At 38.9% G+C, this 27,545-nt stretch overlaps 1 protein-coding gene across 1 annotated transcript; it reads left to right on the forward strand.

Annotated features, from left to right (window-relative positions):
* CIITA (class II major histocompatibility complex transactivator) lies at positions 1-26,703 on the forward strand. The gene is made up of 20 exons (XM_053471329.1): positions 1-46; positions 9,910-9,981; positions 10,712-10,801; positions 12,733-12,792; positions 14,930-15,004; positions 15,705-15,761; positions 16,186-16,302; positions 17,098-17,226; positions 18,238-18,375; positions 20,025-20,090; positions 20,685-22,299; positions 22,542-22,715; positions 23,150-23,218; positions 23,499-23,579; positions 23,706-23,798; positions 24,256-24,339; positions 24,986-25,069; positions 25,573-25,656; positions 25,836-25,922; positions 26,602-26,703. The coding sequence occupies exons 1-19, from the start codon at positions 40-42 to the stop codon at positions 25,918-25,920; spliced, it is 3,180 nt and encodes a 1,059-aa protein (XP_053327304.1). The 5' UTR covers positions 1-39; the 3' UTR covers positions 25,921-25,922; positions 26,602-26,703.
* The last annotated feature ends 842 nt before the right edge of the window (positions 26,704-27,545 follow it).

The following is a 27,545-nucleotide window of genomic DNA, read 5'->3' on the forward strand; positions in this document are numbered from 1 at the left end:
TACAGCGCAGATCGGGAGCGCTGCATCCCCATCGCAGGCATGAAAGGTAAGATCTGCTTTCTTAAACCGCTTTATATTCCACATACACTTAAAGCAATTCAAGGCACGGGCGCTCTGTTACAGATCTTGCAATGCGATGGTGAATTCATTCTGTAACTCATATACATTGGGTTAAAATAATAACTATACATTTAGGACCTCATCAGGTTGTCACTAACACTTGTTTGTCAGTTTAATCACTTTTCGTGGTTCTTTTTTAGTATGATGCTATAGAAAATATGTCTTTATGCCCCATGTGTTTATGTTTATAAATATTCTACAAACAAACGTGTTGATTATAGTTGATCACATATTTAATTCACTTTAGGAGCTTTAATGTATGTTGTATGCTGTTTTTGACAATGTATATAGTGTATTTCTATACATGCACCAGCTGTCTATACAGAGGATGATAGTGTTTAACTGGTTGGGTTGGTGCAGGTTTGCCAAATGAAAGTGAAAGAAAGTGAAGTGCTATGAGGCTTAGGTTAGGGGATTTCCAAGCAAGGAATAACAGCTTCCGAGAAAAGGAATGGTTTGGGAAAGCAGTCTTGTGTTGCCTATGGATTGCACCTTGCAAGCTCAGCCTTGAGGATGGTGGTTGTATGCACTACCGTTTAAAAATGTGAAAATTTAAAGTCGCTTAGCATGTAACAGATTTGCAAAAGGTTTTTTTTTAATGATCAATTAGCCTTTTAAACTTAAACTTGGATTAGCTTTTAATCGGCAAAATTAGCTTTTCATTCTAAAACAAGGACATTTCTAAGTGACCCCAAACTTTTGAACATTAGTATATATGGATCAAAATAGTCACAATCCAGTAATCCTTTTCAAACCTGAAACCTGAATTTTTTTTATTTGATGAGGTCTGTGTCTCATTTGGGACTGTATAAAAGCCCACAAGCTCAAAATACCCACACAAAAGTACTGTATTTGCTCGATTATAAGACAAGGTTTTTTTCAGAGCAAATGCTCTGAAAAATACCCCTTGTCTTATATTCTAGGTCGTCTTCTAATCAGACCTCAAATCGAGGTCTGACTACAAGATCCAGATCCCCCGTAGCGCTGCAGGGCCCTGGATCCTCCTCTCTGGCAGCCTCTGCTGCTGCCGGCACTTCCTCTGGGGGCATCTATGACGGAGCGCCGGCATCACATGACCTAATTGTGCTCCACCATAGAAATGCCGGCAGCAGCGGAGGTTATCTGTGCGCATCCGGTGAACGTTTGCAGGACAGACAACCTCCGCTGCTGCCAGCAAGCCCCTGCGGAAGTACTGGCCAGCAGTAGCAGAGGTCTGCATTGCACAGACCTCCACCGGCTGGCCCACTAGACATAAGTAAAGGGATGTACTGGTAAGTCGGGGGGTTAAGAGTGGCATGGGGGCGGGTTTAATGGTTTTCTGGAGGCAGAGTGGCAAATAGGGGGTTAAAAGGCCTATCTGGGGCAAAGTCGCTCATTAGGGAGTAAGAGTAGCATATAGGGGGTATAAGGCATTTCTGGGGGCGCAGAGTGGCATATAAGGCATATCCAGGGGGGCAGATGTGCATAACTGGGGCAGAGTGGGAACTAAAAGGAAATAAAACAAAAAAATCTTTTTTTCACTCATATTCTTTTATTAAATATGAAATATGATTTAATATTTGCTGGTAAAACTTTTTTCTATAGGGTAGGCTTATATTCAGGCTTTTTCTTTTTTCCTAAATTAATATTCACATTCTGGGGGGTCGTCAGGGTTGTCTTAAAATCGAGCAAATACGGTATATATATTTGGAAAGTAGACAGCCCAGGGTATTTCACTAGGAGCGTTTGGACGCTTATCGTGCAACCATTTGGTCACCAATCCCTTGCGATTTTTTTCCACCTACCCTCCCTTGTTATTTAGGATTGCTTGTGCAGATTATATGCATCTGCAGAGAAACCCACCAAATGCATTCAGCTGCATCTCCAGATTACGGAAATACATGCATGCGTAGGTTATTGTAAACTTTGAGCAGAACCCTCCTCACCTGTGGTCTCTGTAAGTCAAATTGTTATGTTACACACAAATTGTTATTTCCTGTCTACCCATTGTACAGCGCTACGGAATTTGATGGTGCTATAAAAAAAAAAAATAATAATTTAAATCTACAGTGTGCACAACATGACACACTCATTTCCCTGAGCAACGGCACACAGATTAGGGAAGGCACACAGAAAATAAAGGGTTAAACGACAATATATGCTATACAAACACAGTTTAGATTTTTAAAAAATAGAGATACATATTCAAAGCCTTTTGCTTTTCTTGTGCACCTGCTTTTATGGGCCGTCATCAGCCTGGCTGGGTCATCAGCCAATTTCTAAAAAAAAAAAAAAAAAAAAAAGAAAATGTTTATGAAATCATTTAACTGCACGGATTGTTACATAGTATTATGTTATTGAAAATATTTCTTTATATCCTATGTGTATATATTTATAAATAATCTACAAACACGTGTTGATTAAATAGTTTAAATAATTTATAAAATGTAAGTGTAGGGTATTTTTTTCTTATTCTCTTAAATTTTTTTCTTTGAGATTTATTTTTACTGATTTTGTTTGCAGTTTTTTGGGGGGCAGCTGGCTAGCCTTGGCAAAAGTTTGATCCCCTGCATGACAGCAGGGATCAGACAGTTTTTGCAGTGTGATCAGCCGGCAATCTGGTGGCACATTTTTACAACAGTATAGCAGGTAGCTAGCATGTGGCTGACAGTTGGACCGATCAGCAGCACTCACTCTCCATGAATCAAGCATCGTGTTGATTGTGAACACGAGGTGTACATTCATAATGGAAGTCTTCTGTGATCACGTCATTGCAGGAAAGGTAGCCATGATCAGAGAAGCATGCATCGCTACTTAATTCATGGGCTGTCAATATAGAATTAAGGATTTTTTGCTTAAAACCCCCAGTGTATATGCTTGCTTGTGTGTTTTTATTTGGGGAGTTGGGGTACTCTGCCAAATAAAGCGATCGTATATCATACTGTTGACAAATTATACTGTTACTCGAACACATTACTGTTAAAAAAAAGCTAGTGTCTAAAAAAGTCAGAATCGTGTATGCTTCTTGGGAGATGGCCAAAACCAGTTGAGAGCAGGGACAAACACTGGCTCTTATCAGAAGGGAAACTTTTGCCGTTGGATGTTGGTAATAACATATGGCTGTAAAGTCGGTTGTTGTTGGTGTGTATCATAAAGGTCATTATATATATTATAATTATAAAGGTCAAATTTCAATATGGCGTGTAAACCATTGAAGATCACAAGCTGGAGTATCAAATTGTGTGTCATGGCAGTTTATATGTTGGGTATTGCATAGAGTATTCTGAGTATATTTCTCAAAGCTCACCTTTCACAAGTAAGTGGCGAATACTGATTTTACCCCGGTTATGGTAAATAAAACGTTATAATGCACTCTTTGATATTGCTTCATTACTTCGAGCATTTAAAGTGCATTTAAATATGATTACACAAAGTTTTTTAACTGTATTCCTTTGTGACAACCAGAGTGCGGAATACAGATATTCGTTCATTCATTTTTATAGTTCATACCAAGAAATAAATATTAAGTATGTAAATGTCATTAGCAAATGTTTGCCAATCTATACTAATCCACTCTGTGTATTGGGACTACACCTTCAATGAGCTACACCTTGGCAACCCATCGAATATTCTCTTTTAGAGGCATTTGTAGTCCGAAATATATTTAGATTAACAGGTTGCCCATCCCTAGCCTATTGCAGTGTCAAAGTAGTAATTAAATAGCTTGTCTATATATAAACTGGTTTCATAGAGAACTGGAACAGTGCCTATCTACTCACCTACTCTATGTATACCTTAACCGTCTCAGTTGCGTCTTTGTGTCTCTCGTCTTTGGGGAGGTCAAACAATCCAAGAAAGGATCCTTACCTAATTTCAGTTGGTGGTGGAATAAACATATAAACATATATCGCAAATATACCTACAAGAGAAATTGTGCAATGGATTTGTATCAGGATATCCACACGCCAACATTCAAGATCAGCAGATCATCTGGTTTGCTTTCTCCCCTAAGGGACAATGAAGACCGACATTTGTCCTGGACCGGCAAGAGATCAACCCAAGCAACTAGCTAAATATTTAGGAAGCACGTTGAGCGTTGGGATGCAAACCATTATATAGAATTCTCATTGGTTTTAAATGTAGTAGACATTATAGAAATACTTTTCCGCTCTAGATGGTGATTTACCTCTCTTGGGGGCACAATTAAGTAATCTTCCATTAAAATGTATTGTTAATGATGGCAGGGTGACCAGCTAGACAAGTAGGGGAATGACTGCAAGTAGAATGGCCACTATTTCATAACACGTTTGGCAATAATTTAGGTACTTTTTCATGGGAATTGCTTACGAGACATTGTAAAAGTCATCTACTTAGAAATCTTATATAAAGGTGATAGTTTGAAGTACACTTGTTAAAATATATTGAATGTTATCACACGTGTCAGCAAGAACATTCTCTTTGGTCCATTTATTAAAGATCAAGTTCTTGCATGTTGGCATTAGTATAAGCCACTATAATATGGAATATTGTGGAATAACTTGCATGTTTACCTATGCTACACACTAGACAACACAACTCGTCATTGTCCCCTGCCCTTTACTTTCGTACGTTTTCAGTGGGTCATAGTCTAAATGCGCTTTCCAGTAGTTGCGCAATGCTCCCATTTTTTAACCTCAGTCCCGAGTGGTAAACTAACTCTTTGTGTCCTGGGACCTGACACATCCCCTAGTAGGCCAGACCAGTTTTTGTGATATTTAGATTATTACATCACACGATGTCATGGAAAATAACATTCCCATTATTTACTTATATGTGTCAAACCAGGTAGAAAGAGTTGCAAAACCAAATATCATTTAGTGTATGTATCCAGTATGTGTAGTTTGCACACAAAGCCCTTGTAGGCAACAGTACACAACATACTGCAAGGTGGGTCCGCTTTGCCAACCAGATATCACATATGTGGATGGCACTTATAGAGTTAAGAAATGCCTCTCATTTACTTTCTCGGAAGCTGTGTCGTCAGTCTAGTGAAACCTAGCTGGTGTTTGGTGTATGCACTCATACACTCCCTATGCATTCCTTTCGGCCGTCGGTGCCCAGTACTCTGCTGTCGGTGCCATTGGCACACTTCCTTGCAGATAGGCTTACATTGAAACACAGGTCAGGGCTCCAGGAGGCTCGGTGGTCTTCAATATTTATGTACTATACTATACTATACTATACTATATAATTCACAAGAAAACAAGAACAGTAATACTTTTGCCTGATTTTACCAATTATACATCTGTAATAGATTCACTTCTGCTTTTTTTGTGTGTAGGGTGAGTATAACGTTACAAAATAACAACAAACCTAACCACAACATCTCTGCAAATTGTAGGGATTTTTCAACTTTTAAAGGGTTCATTTATTTCTCAAAAGTCATGAGATAACTTTGCTGGATGATATTATTTGTGCATGTGGGTTTTTTTTTCTAGAAAAGCATGTATGTGATTAAAGATTTTTTTTTTATTAAATAAAACACATATATGGGGATCATAAGCCAGTCCTATTGTGTGGATGTATACGCGGTGCGTTATATAGGACATCGTTTAGTGTCGGGTTAATAGGGCAGTGTCAAACTTTTTAAGTCAAACACCACCTAATTAGGCTTTACTTTGCATTATTAGGGACCGGTTCTAGAACATAAGATTATGAAGTAATAGAGGAATAAAGACTGTGACACTCATTACTTATTGACCAGTGTTCCTTGAATTTAGTGATACATGACTTTTAGTTTATTTAAGAATAAGATCCTCATTTTATTCAATTTTTTTCTACAAATTAATGATTTACCAACTGGTGAGAAAAGAAGGAAACCAAGAACAGGAAGCAAAAGTAGCAGATAAAATGTTCACATAATTGAGAAGGCAGTCAAGCTAACAGCTTATTTTAAAAAAAATATTAGTTTACATAATTGAGATAAATTAAATAATTACATAATAGGAAACAAATGAGAACCACAAGAGCTAAGTTCTACCACTCCAAGAATCATACATGAAAATCACTGGTGACAGGAGGAGCAGGGCTTCCAATACTTGATAGATCAATTAATGGTTGTTGAAACCAAGCCTACACATCCCTCCAGAACTGCAAAGCCACAAATATCCAGAGCCTAGATCTTACGCAGACACCCAAATGGTCAAAAAAAAGCTTAAACTTAAGAAAATGTGTTTGTAATATTAAACAGCGCTAATAAAATACATAACTTTAATGGCTACCAATTGCTTTTAGAGATATACAGACCTCGGTAAAGCCTTGTTTCTTGCAACCCATAAAACCGATGCATATCTCTTGCAGCATCTGAAATGATGGAAGTATATCTTGCGCTGCTTCAAGGAAAAAAACCCTAACAAGCTCTGCCCCAACCTCAACATGTGTTACCTGTTTCTGTAGAGGTGGGTACACCTGGGCACTCATGTCAGCAGCTGAGTTCATGGTACGCTGTTTGTATGAGTGCTCAGGAGTACCTTCAAAGAAACATGTGAAGGAAGCACAGGCTGGACCTCCCTGGTGGCTTAGCAGGGCTTTTGGCTACCTCTGATTCTCATCATAGGACAAAATGTTTCCCAATCTCGCATGTACTTCACTTGATTTTAACCAAAAGGCCCAGAAGCAGTTATAGTTGTAATATTCCACTATTTGCTGAGCAGCTGCTTCCTGAGAGCTTCTGCAAGTTCAGTCTCAACTAAACAAGAAACTAGGTGTCTAATCTGTGGTGGGTATTTCAGATCACACAATAATTCAGTGCTTTTGTGATATTCAGTCTCTGCTTGTGACCCAATTTAGCCTTCCAGACATTATAGTCAGTCTCCTAGGACTAACACCATGAACAGCATCTCTGTTCCCTAGAACACTGAGAGTTAAGTTTAATATATATATATATATATATATAAAAATATAAATATATATATATATGAACTAGTTCTGTCTGGCAAGCCGGCTGCCCTTGCAGTTTAGTATAAGAGTTTTCACCCTGGGCTTAAGATGGCTGCGAAACTTATAAATTGCACCAAAGAGGAACAGCGTTCTGTCATACGGTTTCTGTGGGCAGAAGGTGTTCTGGGAGCACAAATACATCTTTGCATGTCTGCTCAGTATGGGAATAAAGTTCTCTCGTCTATGAGTGGATTGAAAAGTTTGAAAATGGTCGTCCTGGTGTGATGGATGCAGAGGGCTCCGGACGTCCAGCTACAGCCATGACCACGAGGAATGAAGAAAGAAACCTGGAACTGATATGTGAGAACAGAAGAATAACAATTGTAGAGGGGGGAGCTATCTATCTACAGTGAAGGAAAAAATGTTTTGATCCCCTGCTGATTTTGTACGTTTGACCACTGACAAAGACATGATCAGTCTATAATTTTAATGGTAGGTTTATTTGAACAGTGAGAGACAGAACAACATAAAATCCAGAATTACGCATTTCAAATAAGTTATACATTGATTTGCATTTTACTCAGTGAAATAAGTATTTGGCCCCTTTGCAAAACATGACTTAGTACTTGGTAGCAAAACCCTTGTTGGCAATCACAGAGGTCAGACGTTTCTTGTAGTTGGCCACCAGGGTTGCACACATCTCAGGAGAGATTTTGTCCCACTCCTCTTTGCAGATCCCCTCCAAGTCATTAAGGTTTTCGAAGCTGACGTTTGGAACTCGAACCTTCAGCTCCCTCCACAGATTTTCTATGGGATTAAGGTCTGGGCACTGGCTAGGTCACTCCAGGACATTAATGTTTTTTTTTTCTCGAGCCACTCCTTTGTTGCCTTGGCCATATGTTTTGGGTCATTGTTAGATGCAATACCCATCCACGACCCATTTTCAATTCCCCGGCTGAGGAAAGGATTTGACGGTACATGGCCCATCCATTCGGTGAAGTTGTCCTGTCCCCTTAGCATAATGTTTCCACCTCCATGTTTGAAGTTGGGGATGGTGTTCTTGGGGTCATAGGCAGCATTCCACACGGCAAGTTGAGTTGATGCCAAATAGCTTGATTTTGGTCTGATCTGACCACAACACTTTCATCCAGTTCTCCTCTGAATCATTCAGCTGTTCATTGGCAAACTTAAGACGGGCTGTGCTTTCTTGATCAGGTGGACCTTGTGGGCGCTGCAGGATTTCAGTCCTTCACAGCGGTGTGTGTTACCAGTTGTTTTCTTGGTGACTTTGGTCTCAGCTGCCTTGAGATCATTGACAAGATCCTCCCGTGTAGTTCGGGGCTGATTCCTCACCGTTCTTATGATCATTGAAGAACGAGGTGAGATCTTGCATGGAGCCCCAGACCGAGGGAGATTGACAGTTATTTTGTGGTTTTTTTATTTGCAAATAATCGCACTAACTGTTGTCACCTTCTCACCAAGCTGCTTGGCAATGATCTTGTAGCCTATCCCAGCCTTGTGTAGGTCTACAATCTGGTCCCTGACATCCTTGGACAGCTCTTTGGTCTTGGCCAGGGTGGAGAGTTTGGAAGCTGATTGAGTGCTCCTAATCTCAGCTCGTTACCTGTATAAAAGACACCTGGGAGACAGACATCCTGCTGATTAATAGGGGAGTAAAATGCAAATCGATTTATAATTTATTTGAAATTAATTATTCTGGATTTTTTTTTTGTTATTCCCATAAAAATTACTGATCATGTCTTTGTCAGTGGGCAAACTTACAAAATCAGCAGGGAATCAAATATTTTTTTCTTCACTGTATCTATCTATGTGTATATATATATCAACTTAATTCTCAGGAGTCTAATAATATATATATTCACTAAACTGAAACTTAGATGTTAAAGGAAGTAGCAGAATGACTATATTTCCTCTGTGGAAACACACGTCCAGAAGGCTCTATGTTCATATCATATGTGTTGATGCAGTCTTGTTTAATGGGGTCTATTCTTTGCTTTTTTATTGTGCAATGTTTTGTTGCCAAATTAAGTAAAAGAGAAGACATGCCAGGTCAAATCCTCATTGGCTTACATGTGTTACTGCTTTACTTTTGAACTTAATGTGGTAATATGGGTACGTGGAAGCGTAAAGAGACAGTTTTGGTCTGAAAATAGTAGCTTTGTTTTTTAATGAATTTTGGAGTGAATTTAGTATGGACTCAAAAGCATTTTACAGCCTGCAAATTGATGAATGCATTCTTTAGTAACTGATGTTATAAAATGTGACTCCTGTAAATGGGAGTAGCAAGGGTGTTCTAGAAAACCATCAGTATTCAGATATCATACATGTGATTTGCATACCTAGGATCTCCCAGGTCGCGGGAGCCAGGTCTTGACACGCCCCGCTCCCTGCCCATTTTTTCTTTTAAATGGGGGTGTTTCCTGATGACATCAGCGGGAACGCCCCAGACATCAGTGGGAACTCCCACAGACGTCATCGGAAACTTCCACTGATGTCAGTGGGCAGTCTTGGCCGCGTCCCGCAAGGGAAGACTCTGGGTAGCCTGAGTGAAGAAGTTCCCAGGTATGGTGATTGGCTGCTGTTACTCCCATTCATTTAAATGGGAGCTGAACTCTGATTGAGAGGAAGACAGTGCTACTGAGCATGTGCAAGAAGTGTACGTAAGAATCCTCCCTGCTTTCAGTAAATGCAAAAGGCAAAGGTCCCATGCCAAATTATTTCTTTGTAAAAAATGCAAAAAGTTGACTTTTTGATTGATATACAGCAATATTGTAATGATTTAACTCTAATGCGCTATAATAATGCTTTTTCGGAGAGTAAAGATGTATAATTTTGCAACCTGTAACTCGTGTTTTCTTTATGCATTTTCAGATGAAAATATGTCAGTCACGGATTCAACATTAATGAATTTATTACGAAGTGAGATTGAGCTTGATATAAAAGGTGAGATTTATACATTGGTAAATGTAAATTAAATTAATTAAATTTATAATGCAGATTTCAAAATAAAAAGGCTCATCAGTAAAGTTTTATATTGACCAAACCAAAATGTCGTTATAAATTATTTCATTATTAATTATAATCAAATATCTGTTAAATTCAGGCTGGGGGGACAATGGTTAACTATTACACATAAAAACACTATTTAAGAATTTTTGATTGTTTCATTTCAACTAAAAGCATTATTATAATACATGTAGAATTAGTACATTTATCATACTTTCAAGAGCAATTATATATTGGTCACTATCTTGAATATTTATAGCATTTTCATAGAGCAAACAGAGAATTACTTCAGACTTAATGCCTCTACTAGTGTGCATAATAGTGGCAAGTTCTGGACTGAGAGGCAGGTAACACCAAATGACAACCATGGACCCTTGCCTCTCCCCCACACACTGATATATCCGCTATAAGACATACACCTTTATGCACTCACTCTAACACATGCACGCTTGCACATATACACACGCTTACACATGCACACACACTTACATACACACTAAAACATTCTTACCCTATAGTAACACACGGTATTTAGCAACTCTTTTCCAAACACCGCCCCTTTCTGTTGTATGTGTAATAAAGACGTGCATGTTTTTATTTTTTTATGAAATATATAATACTACTATGGAAGAACTTCACTTGACCATTGTACTTTTATTTTGATTAGACATTGAAAGGTTTGTTGACTCTGTTTTCGATCATGAAGATAAAAATAACAGTAGCTTGAATGAAGACTATGAAGAATACGACAAGTTTGGTAAGCCAGTTTATATGTAACTTTGCTTGACAAACTATGTAAGGTTGCATAGCTTTCAGGACCTCAGAGGTCATTTATTCAGATGGAATAAAGACTTGGAAGTTGGGAATCTTAACTACACACAGAATGAATAAACAGAGACAGTGGTGCATAAGATTAACATAGTGATACTCCTTAGGAAGTATGGATCCATAATTCAGACAATGACATGGGATAAGTGGAGGTATTAAAACAGCAAACAGATGAAGGGTGTGGGCAGAATGTAACTATAAAAGTGTGGCATAAAACTATAATGTTACTTTAAACCTTATCCTGGCATTGAAGATATTGATATAATAATTTAAATTCCCATACGTTAATGAAATTGTTCTTTAATAACCCAGGTCACCTAGTCATACCTGGGAACTTTTAGGCTTCAGCTACCCGGAGCCTCCCTTTACGGGATGCGCCAGTACTACCCGCTGACGCCAGTGGGTGTTCCCGTTGATGTCAGTGGGCGTTCCCGCTGATGTCACGGGACACACCTTCATTTAAAGGTCAGAACCCTGCTCCTGCAGAGGGTTTGAATACAACTGGAGAAGCAGAGATTCTCCCATAGTCTCTGGGCAAAACCTGGAGAGTTCCCAAGTATGCTGTTTGTGTATCCAAGGGTTGATAAATGTTGGGTAGCCGGTATCTAACTTGGATATTTTCAGATATCAACCTACTCAGCCTGGAGTGTTCACTGTTAATCTACGCTCATGTTGTTTCTCAACCACTAGTGGCTGCCCTTGTCACTCTGGAGGACTGAGACCTAATCATCATGTTCAGCTGCACCTTGTTACCTGTTCAAGCCGCCTATATAAACCTGCTCAGCCCTTCAGTCAGGGCCTTTGCATTGAAGTTAGTCGACCGTTTTGCTCTGGCCCTGTACCTGATCCTGACTTGCGATTGGCTTCCTGTGTACCTGATCCTGACTTGTTCCTGGGCTCCCAACCCGAGCACTCCATCCAGAGGGCTTCCTGCCGAGCGCCCCATCCAGAGGCCTTCCTGCCTTCAAGCCCTGCAAGTGGGCTTCCTGCCGTGTGCCCCATCTAGTGGGCTTCCTGCCGTGTGCCCCATCTAGTGGGCTTCTTGCCGTGTGCCCCATCCAGTGGGCTTCCTGCAGTGTGCCCCATCCAGTGGGCTTCCTGCTGAGCGCCCCATCCAGTGGGCTTCTTGCCGACCGCCCCATCCAGTGGGCTTCCTGCCGTGCGCCCCATCCAGAGGGCTTCCTGCCTTGAAGCCCTGCAAGTGGGCTTCCTGTTGTGTGCCCCATCCAGTGGGCTTCCTGTCGTGTGCCCCATCCAGTGGGCTTTCTGCCGCGTGCCCCATCCAGTGGGCTTCCTGCCATGTGCCCCATCCAGTGGGCTTCCTGCCGTGTGCCCCATCTAGAGGGCTTCCTGCCGTGTGCCCCATCCAGTGGGCTTCCCGCCGTGTGCCTCCTCCAGTGGGCCTTCAAGCCCTGCAAGTGGGCTTCCTGCCATCTGCCCTGCCATCGGGCTTCCAACCAAGAGACTTACCACTTGTATTTGTTGTTCATACCATCATCTGCAATACAGATCATATCACCTGCCTGTATTTTGTTTCTTTGCGCCTGTCTGTAATATCCCTCTATTCATCATGCATCATGGGGTACAGACAGAACCCCTTGTATCCCCTGCACTCGGGCTCCTTCCAAACCTGTTTATCCGGCTCGTGACAGATATAGAGTGTTTGTGGTGGTTAAGTGTTTTGTGCAGGGATTACTGGGCCTCACCTATCTAATTTATGTTAGGAATTTCCTGAATTGTTTGAGATATACCAAGTAAGTGAACCATGAATTTGTGTAAAACCCAGCAGCGAGCTTGATTTGTGATAGACCTGATGTATCCGGATCTAAACCACATTATTTCTCCTTTTTGGTGTTATAGCTGGAATTGTGCAATATATAGTTCATGATGAAGCAGACAACCAACTCAAAGACATCCTGGGTAAGTTTTTCTTTGTAAGAAACATGTACAGTTTTTAAGCACAATGTAAGCCAGATACTATTTCTTACCCTCCAGGATAAAATTTTAGCTTACCCTAGCACTAGGGGCACACACTACCCCTTTGCTCTCATCTCCAAATATTCTCCTAATCACCCTCTTTCTTTACTTTGTACTGTCAGACTCACCTTTTTATTCTAGCTTTAAACACTCACTGAAAACAATCATGTTCAAAAAAAGCAATCTATCCTCTTAAAGGGAATCTCACATCATTTTGTGTTTTGTCAAGAATATTGTATTGCTCCTTATCATACTGCGTTGTGGTAAACAATAGAATGGACATAAGCACAAGTGTTGCTTAGGTCACTAGAAATATCACATGACTGACAACAATGGTAGCCTCCCTGTGTGCCGATAAAGGAAGCTCTGCACATGAAGTAACTAGGCACCCTTATGGTAACCAAGTTTACAGGTAAAATGTCCTCCTGTTAATCAAAACAATTCAAGGGTACCATACGAAGTAGGTATTTATGCTTATAACCTGGCTAGGAGAGTGGGAGTTATCAATCCCTTAACACTGGGAGACATAATTCATACCTGGGAACTCTCTGGGTTTGACCTTCTCCAGGTCAACGCCTGAATCCTTTGGGTCACGGGAGCAGGGTCTTGACACGCCCCACTCCCTTCCCATTTCTCTTTTAGATGGGGGTGTTTCCTTCAATGTCAGCAGCAAAGCCCACTGATATCAGCAGGAACACCCCCAATGTCAGTGGGAACGCCCACTGACGTCAGTGGGCAGTGCTGGCCGCATCTCACAACGGTAGGCTCCAGGTAGCTGGAGCCCAGAGTTTCCCAGGTATGATAATATTATGTCCCTACAAAACTAGTACTGAATGTCACTTGACGTAATATTACGTCCTCTGTGATTTTGCATCGACTGTAGGATCTTCTTGTCAATGCCTGATAACAACCTGGTCTACTGCTGTGAGGAGATGCTGGCTCCTTAATTGCAGATGTACAAATAATACTTATTTTCAGTTAAGATGTTTATTTTACTGGTTCAACTAAAAAAAGCACTAACAACCTATAACACAGAGAGGCCCTGACCACAAGACCAGGCCAGCTTATAGAGTGGTAATCGCATTACATATTCTCACTAGACTCTAAAGCATAAGCTGAAAAAGAGAAAAATAAAACGTTAGCTTCCCCTTAACATTTTACAAGAATCTGTTAAAAAAAAAACCTAAATCAACAGACCATCAAACCCCAAACTGAACCAACCTCCTCTAAAAGCTGATGAAAATAGAAATGTATCATTTTCTCTTCCTGTTTGTCTTCGTACCTGTTAATGAACAAAAACGCTCCAAAATACCAGCTCAATAAAGTTTGTTGACTGAAGTAAAATAAACAGAATGATTATGATAGTTAAATGCTTGTTTAATTTATTTGTGTTTTCTGTGCACAGCTATACACTAACGAATACAAAGAAGTAGCTTCCCTCTACTGTTTCATGCTTTGACTGCTAAATCCTATGTATTATCGCTGTCTTATCTTGCCTCACCCTGGATTATTTCTCCCAATTAATTTCCTCTCCCTTCTCTGTCTCTTCATGGGCTGCCTGCGTGCTTCTTTTTCAAAATCCTGACTCTTACTCTCTTAAAACTCTTCATAGTGGTTCTCCTACTTACATCTCCTCACTCATCTCCAAATACACTTCTAAGCAGTCTCTCCACTCACCCGATGATCTCCGTCTCACCTCTCCTCTGACTTCTAGTTCTCATACACGTTTGCAAGATTGCCCCTATCTTCTGGAATACCCTGCCTTGGCTTATCCCCCTTTCCTGCTGCCTTCGGTCCTTCAAAAAAGTATCCGCATCCCGCTCCGTCCTTGTTTAGCTAACATTTAACCAAGTTGAAAGATTACAGTTCATTTTGTACGGAAGTTACTATTGTCTGATTTTCATGAAATATATATTTTTATGTTTTTTAACATGTTACAGGGTAATTAAAACCGTTACTATAACCATTAAGTCAGTAATTATCTTGCAAAATGATGACATTATTGTAATAAACCACTATTAGTAAACCCTGCAGCATATTAAATTGTATTTTAATGCATACTCTGTGTTTCAAATTACAGACGATCCGGCCAATGAAACGAGTAAAAAATTAAGAAAATCATCAGAAAATAGCTGTAGGGGTCGTAGAAAAAGATGTAAGTAATTTTTTGTTTTACTTTAACAGCCAATGATATTGCTAAATGCTAAAGCCTTATCTACATGTACAGTGGGTATATGCACGCTGTCACCTGTAATTAACACATTCAACATCTCCCAACGACAATAAAAATTAAAACAAAATAAAAAACAAACAAAAAGGGTCCCCTGGACTCGCTACTGTATTAGCAAACGCTGGGACGAAGATTGCCCTCCTTTTCCTCCTTCCCGTGTTTGATGTGGTGGGTGATTAAATATAGCTGGGGATTACATACCCCTTTATGCCCCCCGTTCTGAGTATGGAGGGTTTAATAATATATAAAAAAGCTTTAAAGTAGGCATGGATCCTAAGCTGTGCACCACCTCCCTACCCTTATATCAGTAGGATGGGGGGTTAAAGTTAATAAAGTGGACCATCGCTTGATGGGCCCTTAAAAAGGGTAAGTGAACACTTTTTTATTTACAGGTGGCTCCCCTCGCAATTGAGAATACATGGCCCCTGTATTACATTGCCTGTTAAATATTGATTATATATATATATATAATATATAATATTTATATTTCATGTCTGTAAATCAGGGATTGACAATTTTTTGTTCTGCTTTTTTATTGGGAAATAGTTACTTTATATTAAATTCTGTTGTGTGTATTTGTTGTTATATTCTGAAATTATCTTGATTAATTATAATCTGATTACAGCCGCTTCAATCAAAATCCCGGAGCCAGAACACTTAAAAACTAAACGCAGAAAGTGCGGTGAGTTAAGGAGTGTAACAAATTGAATAGAGCTGTAACTATATGTACACCTTTAGGGACGAGGCTCACACTTTAATTCACAATTAATATTAAATAACTCATTATTAGTGGTGGCTGGGCTGACCAGTTGTGTAGCACAAGCCGAGCCAGGCCTTAGGTCGTAATGTTGCGTGGGAGGTGAAGCAGACTCGCGCACAGCATAGAAAACATAAAGTAAGTGCAAAATGCTAAATGATATGAGGAGTTTGAGTTAAGTTGTGGATCACACTCCATTCTTGATGAGCTGGGCCAAGCCAGAGGATTGGGCTTGAGCCTAATTTCAGCTGTACCCATTATGACTGTGCATGGCTATGTTGTTTCATTGAACATATTCTTCTACATGGTTTTTGATTATCATTAATGAAAAGTGTTTGTCTCTGAACAGATATCCCAGTACTTAATGGAAACCACATTTTTACAAATTCAGGAAGTGCTCATTTAAAAAACCTGCACAACTTTTTCCCAAATTCAATGGAACCTGCAACATCGCTTCTAATGTCAGGTACAAGTATTACCATGTTGTATTTGGGAATGGATGGTGGAGAGTGACTGGGATATAAGAAACTCTTCAGTTTGTGTGTTTCTGCAATTAGCCTATGTACTAAAGTAGTATTATTAGATTACTTATTATTGGCAAAATCTCCTGCAGCCTTGACGGTTATGAACCAAATTTGACAGACTTCCATTGTTCCTTATCTTGATTATGTTTTCCAGGATCGCAGGCTAAGCTTCCTCTTTTTGGATGTAATTCTATTCTATGACCACTAGGGGTTTGAAGTACTTCTCTAGACTTTCTGTGATTTCATTCTGCTCATATAACTCCATGGCTACTTTCTAAAGTGAGCTGTGTTGTTCCCTTTTTTTAAAGATAGGCAAATGGCAGCAAAACTCTGTATGTGAGCCAGAGAATAGAACCGACCCCTCCTTGTATAAGCAGACACTCGCACATCTTGAAAGGTAGCTGTGGTTATGAGCTTGTGTTCCATCTTTGTAGTCCTGCTCCATTGTATTTTTAAAGAGGTTTTGTCACTAATGGGTCATATATTAGGAAACGGTGGATTGCAGAGCTAGTTTTATATCCACTAAAATTTTCCTTGCTTTCAGATTTTATTCATTATAGAAAGAGGACACCTCCACTGGTGTTGGGGCATCCATTAGCGCCTCCACTAGTGTTGGGGCATCCATTAGCCCTTCCACTTATTGGGAATCCACATCTTGAATAAAATTGTGTGAAGTTTTTTTGTCAGCATCGTTTGCTTCAGTGTCAAGAAATGTATTTTACTCTTCTTCCCGATAGCACCTTTTATTGCATACGAAAAATGCCCGACAGTTGATTCCAGGCCTCTTCAAGTCTCTTCAGCATTTTTGCCACAGCAAATTATCAGTCTGCTAATACATCCTGGAACAAATCTTTTCATCTGTGCAGGTTGGTGAAACTGTATGTTCTTGAGATAGTGGATGTAACTTGTTTCACTATTTAAACGTAGAAAGTAAATAAGAGATGTATAGTCTTATGTAGAGCAACATGAAAACGCAGATTATTAAATAACACAATTGGCGTCTTTTCTATTAACAGAAGTTTGCGGGCGTTTGTTTGCACAGCTCTCTTAAGGTCCCGCCACTGCATTTCAATCGAGTTGAGGTCTGGACTTTGACTGGGCCATTGCAACACCCTGATTCTTTTCTTTTTCAGCCATTATGTTGTAGATTTGCTGGTGTGCTTTGGATCATTGTCCTGTTGCATGACCCAATTTCAGCCAAGCTTTAGCTGTCGGACAGATGGCTTCACATTTGACTCTAAAATACTTTGGCATAATTGTTCATGGTCGACTCAATGACTGCAAGTTTCCCAGTTTCTGTGGTTGCAAAACAATCCCAAATCATCAGCCCCCCCAAAGCTTGATTGTATGAGTTGGTATGAAGTGTTTGTGCTGATGTGTTTTTTGCCAAATGTGGCCCTGTGCATTGTAGCCAAACATCGCCACTTTGGTCTTGTCTGTCCAAAGTACATTGTTCTTACTATATGTATTTTACTGAACTTATTATAAATAAAACTGTTGTATATGTAACCTGAATCTGTATGTGGCGCTAACACCCATTGCATCAATGTTTACAATTGCTCCAACAGCTCCAAAACTGTAGCAGCCTATTTTCACCCCCTCCCCGATTTATTTATTATTCACTCTGTCTCTATAACCCCGACACTTTACCAACACCACTCCTGGCGCTGATCTATACGCGTTACCTCACGGTGTAAAATGTCACGTGTTGTTCTTCATCTGAGGATGTATTGTTTTTCATTAATAATATGCCTGGCTTGGTCTCCCATAACCTTCTGTAATTTGTAACATAACCATGCAGTTGAATGTGACATTTTCCAATTTAACAGCAGACTCACACTTTAGTCACTAAACACTCCAACTTTCTTTTGTGTTAGAAGTTTCTGAAAACTCACCGAGTAAAAGTATCCCAGGGTTTCCAGACGGGATTTCTTCCTCCAACCCTTTTTCCCCTGGAACTACAGACCTTCCAAATTTGCCAGAGGAGGCTTCAATGAAGCAAAGCCAAGCCATTGGTAAGTAGTTCAGTTAATGGCCCACCATTTTCTGATGTAAATGGAATATGTAAAACAACAAATTAGCATTTCACTACCTGTTTGTCATGTGATGTCCTTTCTATATAAATTATTTGTTAATTACTGGTCACAGATAAAAGCAGGAATACAGTAGCAGAAAAAAATGTCACATTATTATTATTATTATTTTTTTATATATATAGCGCCAACAATTTATGCAGCGCTTCATACAATGCATACATTCAAGGGGTATGACAAGACTACAACTGACAGACTAGAGAGAGAGCCCGGCTCGTAAGCTTGCAATCTTCATGCAAAGTTATTCCAGCCTTTTCAATTAATAGTCACCTTGCATATCTGCAGGCTATTCATTAAGAGCCATGTTATTCATGTAGACCTGCTCATTCTCGGTAATAAGTATGTTAGTTTTCATTTTATGGAAATAAATTGTCTCAGGCCAACGCAATGAAGTGATTTTATTATTTTTTTCCCCTTTCCATTCGCAGTAGCACCAAAGCTCCTCCAGTCCAGTTAGGGCCACAAGTGTCAAACGTACAAATTACTACAACCACCACCCAAGCATTTGTTTTCTTACTGTCTGTCTAAGTAAGAATACTTGTTATTTTATTGGGATTCAGGATTTTCTTCTTAACACTACATGCTGAAGAATTTAGTGGCACGTAGCCTGGTCTTCCGGCTGGTTATTTGGGCTTGTGAGCCGTTGGGGTTAAGCCAATTGGAGCACCGTTGCCCTGCTTGCTAGCATGGCCTTTATTGGGGACAATGCAGCTGCGTCAGAGGTTCCTGGCCAATCACATTATGGTAACATAGTAACACAGTAATTTAGGTTGAAGAAAAGACCTAAGTCCATCAACTAGCTCTTGAAACCAAAAAAAAGGCAAAAATAAACCCAACTTATTCTATTTTTTTAAATGTTCCCACTTAGGGGAAAACAAAATTCCTTCTCGACTCCAAAAGGCAATAAGATTTCATCTTGGATCAAGTAGCTGTAAAATATTAATGTTTATTCTTTTCTTAAAAAAGGCCGTCTTTGATGGCATCCATTGTATTTGACAGCACCACCCCTATTGGCAGTGAATTCCATACCTTATTGCCCTTACTGTAATGTTTTTGTATTCAGGTTTTCTAGTATGACTTTCTTGTTTTACTGTGGAAGGCATCGGAGGAGGTTCTGGTAATTTACATGTTTGGTACTTCTTGCTGTACCCTGGTGTGAGGAGCTTATCTCACCTTTGTGCATCCTGGGAAATGGACGGAAGGAAAGAAAGTCTTATCTGAGAATGTTTTTTTGTGGGTAATGTGTCACCTGGGTTCTACCTCTTGAGTCAAGGTTAAAAGTATTTTGGAAAATACCAAACAGTGACTGCATTGACTGCTGGCCCAGAATATATAATTGTGTTCGTCGGAATGTGACCGTACCCCTAATATGTGTTAGTAACACTTAAGTCTGGAAATGAGGCAGGGGCCTTGTGAGGTTCTCCTCTAAGAAGGATCATGGTAGCCTTCATAGTGCGTAGGTAATATTCCAACATTTAATGTATTATCTCACTACCACTCACACTTTAGATTCACAATAATATAAATTCAAGACTATACCCGTTTTGATGGATTTGTTTGTCTTTTCTCAGAGACGGGGTCATTGAGCCGGCAGCCACAGATGACTTCGGAACTCTTGCGGAAAAGGAATGACAGTGGTGAGCATGAGTTTCTCTACATAATCTCAGAAAACCAAGGCATGCTTTAATCACCAATGACTATATTAATACTATTTAGTAATTTTAGTAAGTTATGCCCTCTGTCTCATGAACCCTCTCCCCTCTACAAAGTAAGATTTTGTATGACGCCAACATGGTTATATAAAACTACTTATCTACTTACTGGATCCATAAAGAATACAGTCTGTATGTGGATGTGGATAAATGATTTGTTATGTGATTTGTTATATGATTTATACATTCCCAGACATAGATCTGATAGGAGATAGTTATGTATATATTCAACATAAACATACATCATATAATATGTAATGTGGATATTATTTATATAATGTTGACCATCATATGATTCCTTACAGCTATTTTTGAACTACTAGCCCCTGGGACATTAACTGTTATCTGCATAATTATTGCCTTGCTGAGGATCTTGGGAAAACTATTAAACAGGCCAACGTAGAATTATCAAACTGGGCAAATAACAGTTTTTGGTTACTAATTTAACATTTTTAACATATTTAACTTTTCCATAATTATTAAGTTTTATGCTTTATTTAAGTTATGTTTTCTTCCCAGGACACGTCAGCCAATTTAAAGACAGGTTGAAGGAACAATACATGTTCCGTTTTTCATTCGAGCCGCTCTACATGGACGTAAATCTTCTTAGCAGTAAGATTGACACCAAGACGGGAAAAATGACCAGCAAAGCAACTGAGAAGGAACTAGTCATATATGATATGGCTGAACAAGAAAAAGAGACTATTAAACTGTCAAACCTTTTTGAAGACAAAGAACGAAAAGAAACGGAGACCAAAATCATTGCAGTAGTTGGACAGTCTGGGGTGGGAAAGAGTGTTCTTGTCAAGAAGATTTGTCAGAGATGGTCTGCCGGGGAGTTCACACAATTCACTCTTGTGTTTCATTTTGAGTGCAGTAAACTTAATATTTGTGAAAAGCAATACAATCTGAAAGAGCTGCTTTTTGAACTATCAACGTGTCCACGTGAAGGAAACCTAGAAATCTACCAGTACATCCTAAGACATCCGGAAAAAGTCTTACTGATTTTCGATGGCTTTGATGAATTCCAAGACTCTGAAAGTTTTGTACTGAACACTTTCTGTGCTTCTCCCACTAAAAAACACAGTGCAAAAGAGCTATTTTTTGGTCTTTTTCAGAAAAAGCTGCTCAGGGGATGTACCGTTCTAATAACTGCAAGACGAAGAGAGAAATTCAATCAGCACTTGGCTAAAGTTGATCAAATTATTGAACTGTTTGGCTTTTCTTTGCAGCAAATAGAATGCTATATAAGTGAATATTTTAAGAGGTCGGACGCCGCTGCCGTATTGAAGTTCATAAAAAAATTCAAGTATCTCTTTAGCTACTGCTATATACCATTTATGTGTAGACTTGTTTGCTCGTTTGCCGAGGAAAACTTTAAGTCTTGGGACTCGGAATTTAATTTGTCTCTAGCCATCTTCTTTTCCAACGTACTTAAGAAAACAAGATTAGCTTCATCAAATAACAAATATTCCACAGTAGATCCAGATTCAGCTGCTGTGGACTCAAACCACTTCAGTACTGTCATGGATACAAGGGATTGTTCCGCAAAGGAAGGGATATGTGACTTACAAGTCAATGACCACTCACACTCCCGTCACATTTCTTTGGATTTTTTGCCATCTAATGCTATGATTCAGCACTTTCAAACCGCCCAGAGTTTAATTCAATTAATAAAAGGAAAGAATTTTGTAAAATACGCGTCTCTAGATTCTAAAAAGAAACGCAATCAGGAAATATGCCCAGATTTGGTACGTAGATTCTTGGTTGGTCTTTTGTTTCGTCAACATTTAACCTGTGGAAAAGGCTTGCACAATGTTATTGCCAAGAAACAAAAGAAAATGTGTAACTATTTAAGAACCGTGTCGCTGGCCGAGCTCTGTCCGCAGAGAATACTAGAACTTTGTCATTGTGTTTATGAAAGTAACGACGTTGGCCTAATCCGGTGCACAGCCCGGAAAGTCCACGGTGAACTTTCATTCATGGGAACAAGGCTTGTCCCTCCTGATGTTCATGTGTTAAAGCACGTGTTGGGAAGAGCTAAGTCAAAAATATGTCTGGACCTGAGGAAAACAGGAATTGATCTAAACGGATTAAGAGAATTGATGAGCTTGAAAAACATTAAATCTTTCAGGTACGTGATGTTATCTGACTTGCGCCAATGCATGGGGTTTAAAAACAAAATTACAGATAAGCTGTAAACAAAACAGACAAACAGAACCAGTCTTTGGAATTTGTATATGACAAACTTAAAGGGGATAATTCTGTGTTGGGGGTGAGTTGTGGTGATACGAATGAAAAAGAAATTATATGAGATCGCTATTCTTTTTCTATTTCTTTTTTGACCCCCACCCCCACCTTTTTGCTTCCTTACAGAGCATCTCTTAGTGATACTGTTAGACTGATGAAAGTGTTACAAACGGAGAAAAACCATGGCCTCTTACGACTGTGTGTTAAGAAGTTCACAATTGAGCCTTTCAAGGCAGAATCCTTAAAGGATATCACAGACCTTTCAGAGCTCGTGGATCTCCAGGAAGAGCTTTGTAAACGGTAAGCAAACATGGACTTATGTGAATTCTGACTTTTCTCGACCCCGCTACTATCAGGAATCCTGAACAGGCTTGTCAGCGTGACGAAAATAATAGTCCGGATGGGCCAGAACAAGGTGCTGTGTTCCAGTATCTTGTTCTGGCCCGTCTGGACTATTATTTTGGTCAGTTAGTTGATTCTGTTCCTTCTTAACTTAACTTACTGATTGGTGTAGCTCTATGTCTGTCCCAGGCTTCCTTGAAGTGCACTACTCTATTACTCTATAGAAAAAATGTTGAAGAGTTTTCCAAGAATGCTTCCAACTTCATCTGAATCAATATTTCAGAATGGTGTTGCTTTCACTGTATTCGTTCATAAACACAGCGAGAATAAATACATATATAAGGATACTTTTGGTTTGAAAACTGTTCTCTTACAGTTTTGTTTTTCCGTAGCCATCAAGATTCAACGGATTTAATAACTGAAATCCCTGCTGTCAAATATCTTCATAAAATCACATTTGGGTAGGTTTTGTCATTTATATTTTGAAATGTAATAATTGCATAAATGGTTGATGCCTGTGGGAGCGATGAAAGGGTCCCTGATTTACGGTCATAAAACCTGCTTCCCCATAAGTCTTTTTTCGGACTTAGTTAATTGTATATCCTAGAATAGATACTGTGTAATGGGTAATCTGGAAGGAGAGTACTATTACAAACACAACAATTCAAGAACAAAACTTAGTTTTTTGAGTTTTTCCCTCTAAACAATTCATCATCTTGACTTTCTTGATCTTTTTTCTAGGCTTGGGAGAAGACATGGACAGGACGGTTTCATGATGCTTGTTGACATTCTTCCAGGGCTTCCCGGGCTTCGGCATTTGGAGTAAGTCAAAGGCCCACAACCATCTATATTAACATATTTCTGCAGTTCTTACAATTACACATTTTGAATGCTCTATTGTATATAGTCTTTTGACAATTCTATTTTCTTCTTTTCTAACATGAAAAGCTTAAACAATTTTAATGAGAACCACATTGGAGATAAAGGAGTAGAGAAATTGGCGGAGAAGTTTCCAAAGATGCAATCACTTGAGACATTAGAGTAAGTCTTTGGGCAATCACTGGTGGGGAATCTATTTGAAATTGTTTTGCATGTTTGATTACTGTGAAAAATTTGAAAACTTAGTTTAAGCGAAACAATGTCCCAAATACCGAGATGAATTAGTAATACCAGTTGGATCTAAGTATAGTTTTCATGACAACAGTACGGACCACTGTTTTATGTAAGGACATAACCTAGACCTTTAATATAACACTAACGCATGCTGTATTAACGGGAAATGATATTTGTAATACTCAGATGCACTTTAAACTAATGGTTAATGGGCACAAGAATTTATAATAATTAAATATATTCCGACACCACTTTTTAGATTTTTTACGACATTGGGGCGTAAAAAAGGCTTCTTTTGCTGATGACAACAATGTCTTCCTGTAATTTAAACAACTGGTTTAGTTTGTTGTGTCATTATATAATATCGCTTATGTTTTCTGTGCAGCCTGTCTCAAAACAACATTACTGATGTAGGAGCAAAAAAATTATCTGCCGCGGCAACGTTGCTGCGCTCGTTACGGACGCTTAGGTGAGTATCAGATCCATAATTCAATTATAATATTTATTTATTTAAATATAATATTTATTTATAATATTTTATTATACTTGGTGTCTTTTATATGGGTATGATCTGGAACATATGTTTTGCATGAGAGTACCTGAATGGTAGCGATCTGCCTTCATTCTCAGATAACCACCTGAGTGTAAGCTGAGGGATATGGGATTTTATGCTTAACTAGAGAGCTATGTGTTGGTAACGCTATAATTAATCATAGTTCCTTGTGCAAATGTATATCTCCTTTCTGAGAAAGGAGATAAACATTACAATGGTACCGTATTACTACTGTACACTGTCTACAGCTCTGATATCTTTCCTGTCTTGGTTTGTTGAGTAGGGTAGCCCCGGTTTCTACAGAAAAAAATTACAGTACCAGGAAAATGAAAGAAATTAACGGGAAAAGCAGTTTAAAGATTCATCTGGGGGGGGAAACATTGCTTTATATTTACGGCCAGATAACATCCATTGATTTGGTATTGTTTGCAATATATGGAGGATTCATATGGATCAATCATGTTTCCACATTATAATGGTGGCTAACCCACAGTTACAGCTGCGTTATGTCCTTGGATCTCACCTTTAACATCTTGTAATGTTGTCTTGTGTGTTTTGGCAGCTTATACAACAATAATGTTGGCGATACTGGAGCTCAGCACCTTGCCAGCATACTCCCTGAAATGGTGTCACTGGAGGAGCTTCAGTAAGTTCCGTAGGTCGGCCACAAATCAGCGGTTTTGTATAAGCCTGTTATTTATTTATCATAATTTCAATTATAGTTGTTTTATTATGATTTCGATAAAATTATTATTATTTTGTATTTTTATAATTATTTCGTTATAATGTAAGATTTGGGAAAAGTGTGTTAACTTAAACCTCCAGCAGACCCTGAGCTGAGGGCAATCAGGCCTTATGCAGCGGGGGGGGGGGTTTCTGCCGCCCCTCGACCTGCCAGCCTAAGCCAGTAGTACCAAAACTGTAACACTGTTACCCCCCTTATATCTAAATACACTCTATATACCTAACATATAGGTCATCTGCTCATTTACGATAAAAAAGGTCACAGTTTTGTAAAATTATATACTGTATCTATACCAAATCCTTGGAATGTTGACCCGCTTGGAAAGGTTGCAACACGTCATACGTCAAATATTTTGGTTTAATAACGTGACAATGATGTTTGTAATCAAAGTATCTCTGTTACAGATTGCAATGCAATAGGATCACAGACATTGGCGCCCGGAAACTTATAGAAAGTCTTAAAACGTGTCCTAAAATAAAGTGTCTGAGGTAAGTACCGCTTAACTGGTCACAGAATGCGTTTGGAGTATTATAGATGCCATGTGTTGCTATTTTCAAGTGCAAACAAAGAAATATTACATCCAACTACATAGAAACTATTAATGCTATTTTACATTTTGGGATTTTCTTGCATTTGGGGAATAAATGTTTTTTTTGTGTCTTCATAGAATGTATAGTACCACCATCCCTCATGCCATTTTACAGCATCTTCAGCAGCAGGATCCGAGGATTAGCTGCCTGTCCATTGGATGAAGGTAAACATTTTCTTTTCCATCTTGCAACTGACATAAGACGTAAGATAATCACAGTCATAAGTATAGCTCAGGGTATATTTTTCTTAAATGTTATATTTTTTTTATTTTTTTGCAAAAAAATGTTTGGAATAAATCAAAATGTCTGTTGTGATTTACAGATACTAGTATGTTTTGACTATTCTACAAAATGCTTAGACCATTTAGATTGCTTTTTTATTCAAGCCATATAATTTCTTTATGGAAGTTGGGACACAGGGTGTATTCACTAAACTGGGAGTTAGGAAGAGAGTTTAATATCTCTTCTTCTTGACTTCACTTTGTGAACTTTTTCGGCAGCAAAGGCCCTTCAAAATATGTAGTTAATGCAGGAAAATGTATTTAAAGTCCTCTATCTGATTTAACAGTTCAGTATACAGGGTCAGCTTTGGGTTTTGTTGCAGGAGACGCTTGTTGAAGGTTCACATTCATGAAGCATAGTTTAAGCATGGAGAAGAAGCATACAAGTCATCTGCAAACACCCAGCATAGCGATTATACAGTACCTAGTAATGAATTAAAATCTGGTAGTCTAGCCATGTATCCACGTTGGTGCCAAACTGCAATGAAATTCTGCATTTCAAACAATGTTGTAAAGATGTTTTATGTGTAATCAGCATATATTAATACTATGATTATTTCAGGTACAGTGGACCATGAAAGAACAGTTTTGGAGCCAATAACCTTCCTATTTGCTGCGTGATTTTATACTTTTTATACTAATGTCAAATGAAAACATCACGTGCGAGAGTAGCATGCTGCCCCTCTCACCATTTAAAGGGCAATGAAAAAATGCACTAAAAGTGCCCTAAAAATGCAAACTGTGTACCAACGGCTGGTTACAGGGTACCAGGCCAGTTTTTCTTGCTTATATTTTGTTTCAGCCCAGACTATGGTCCCTAAATGGGTCTAAAATATGCCAGCTTTCCAATGATTAACGTGTACAATGTTAAGCAGGAATTTTCAAAAATGTTCACAGGATATTGTCCTCTAATGGGTTAACCTGTTTGATCTAATGGATAGATATTTGTATCATACCATGGCATTAATTCATCTAACAGTGCGGGTTACTACTGTGATAAATGTATTTGATATGTTAAAATCAGCATTTATATACTACTGATGTTTGAATTAATTGAATGAATGTGTGATTGTATTATTTATGTTGAAGATTATGGTTTACCAGTTACAAATCATGTACTGAGCACTACTGAGTGGGTTTTGTATTATATTGGGGGTATTTTTATACTGTCTATTTTTAAAGAACTAGGACACCTTAAGATGGAGCCCTTTTGTGTGTGGTTTTCTCCCTTTTAATATGCTTTCCTTTTATATGAGTGTTTCATCGGTAAGGGTAATGATATGCCTGTTTGTATATATTGTGACACAAAGGCTGGTACAGTAGTGGATGGTTGGTATATACGGCCTGCTTTGGCTAATTTTGTTTGCACTTACAAATAAAATTGAAACCCCAGCGAAAGATAAGCACAATGAGCGTGCCGCTTGTAAATTGTGTTACCTGTTCCCAATGTAGTTTGTGCTAATGAAACAATAAAGCCTTTTATTTCGCACACTCTGTTTTGGTGTT

This window comes from Spea bombifrons, chromosome 7, assembly GCF_027358695.1.
Source record: "Spea bombifrons isolate aSpeBom1 chromosome 7, aSpeBom1.2.pri, whole genome shotgun sequence".
Taxonomy (NCBI): Eukaryota; Metazoa; Chordata; class Amphibia; order Anura; family Pelobatidae; genus Spea; species Spea bombifrons.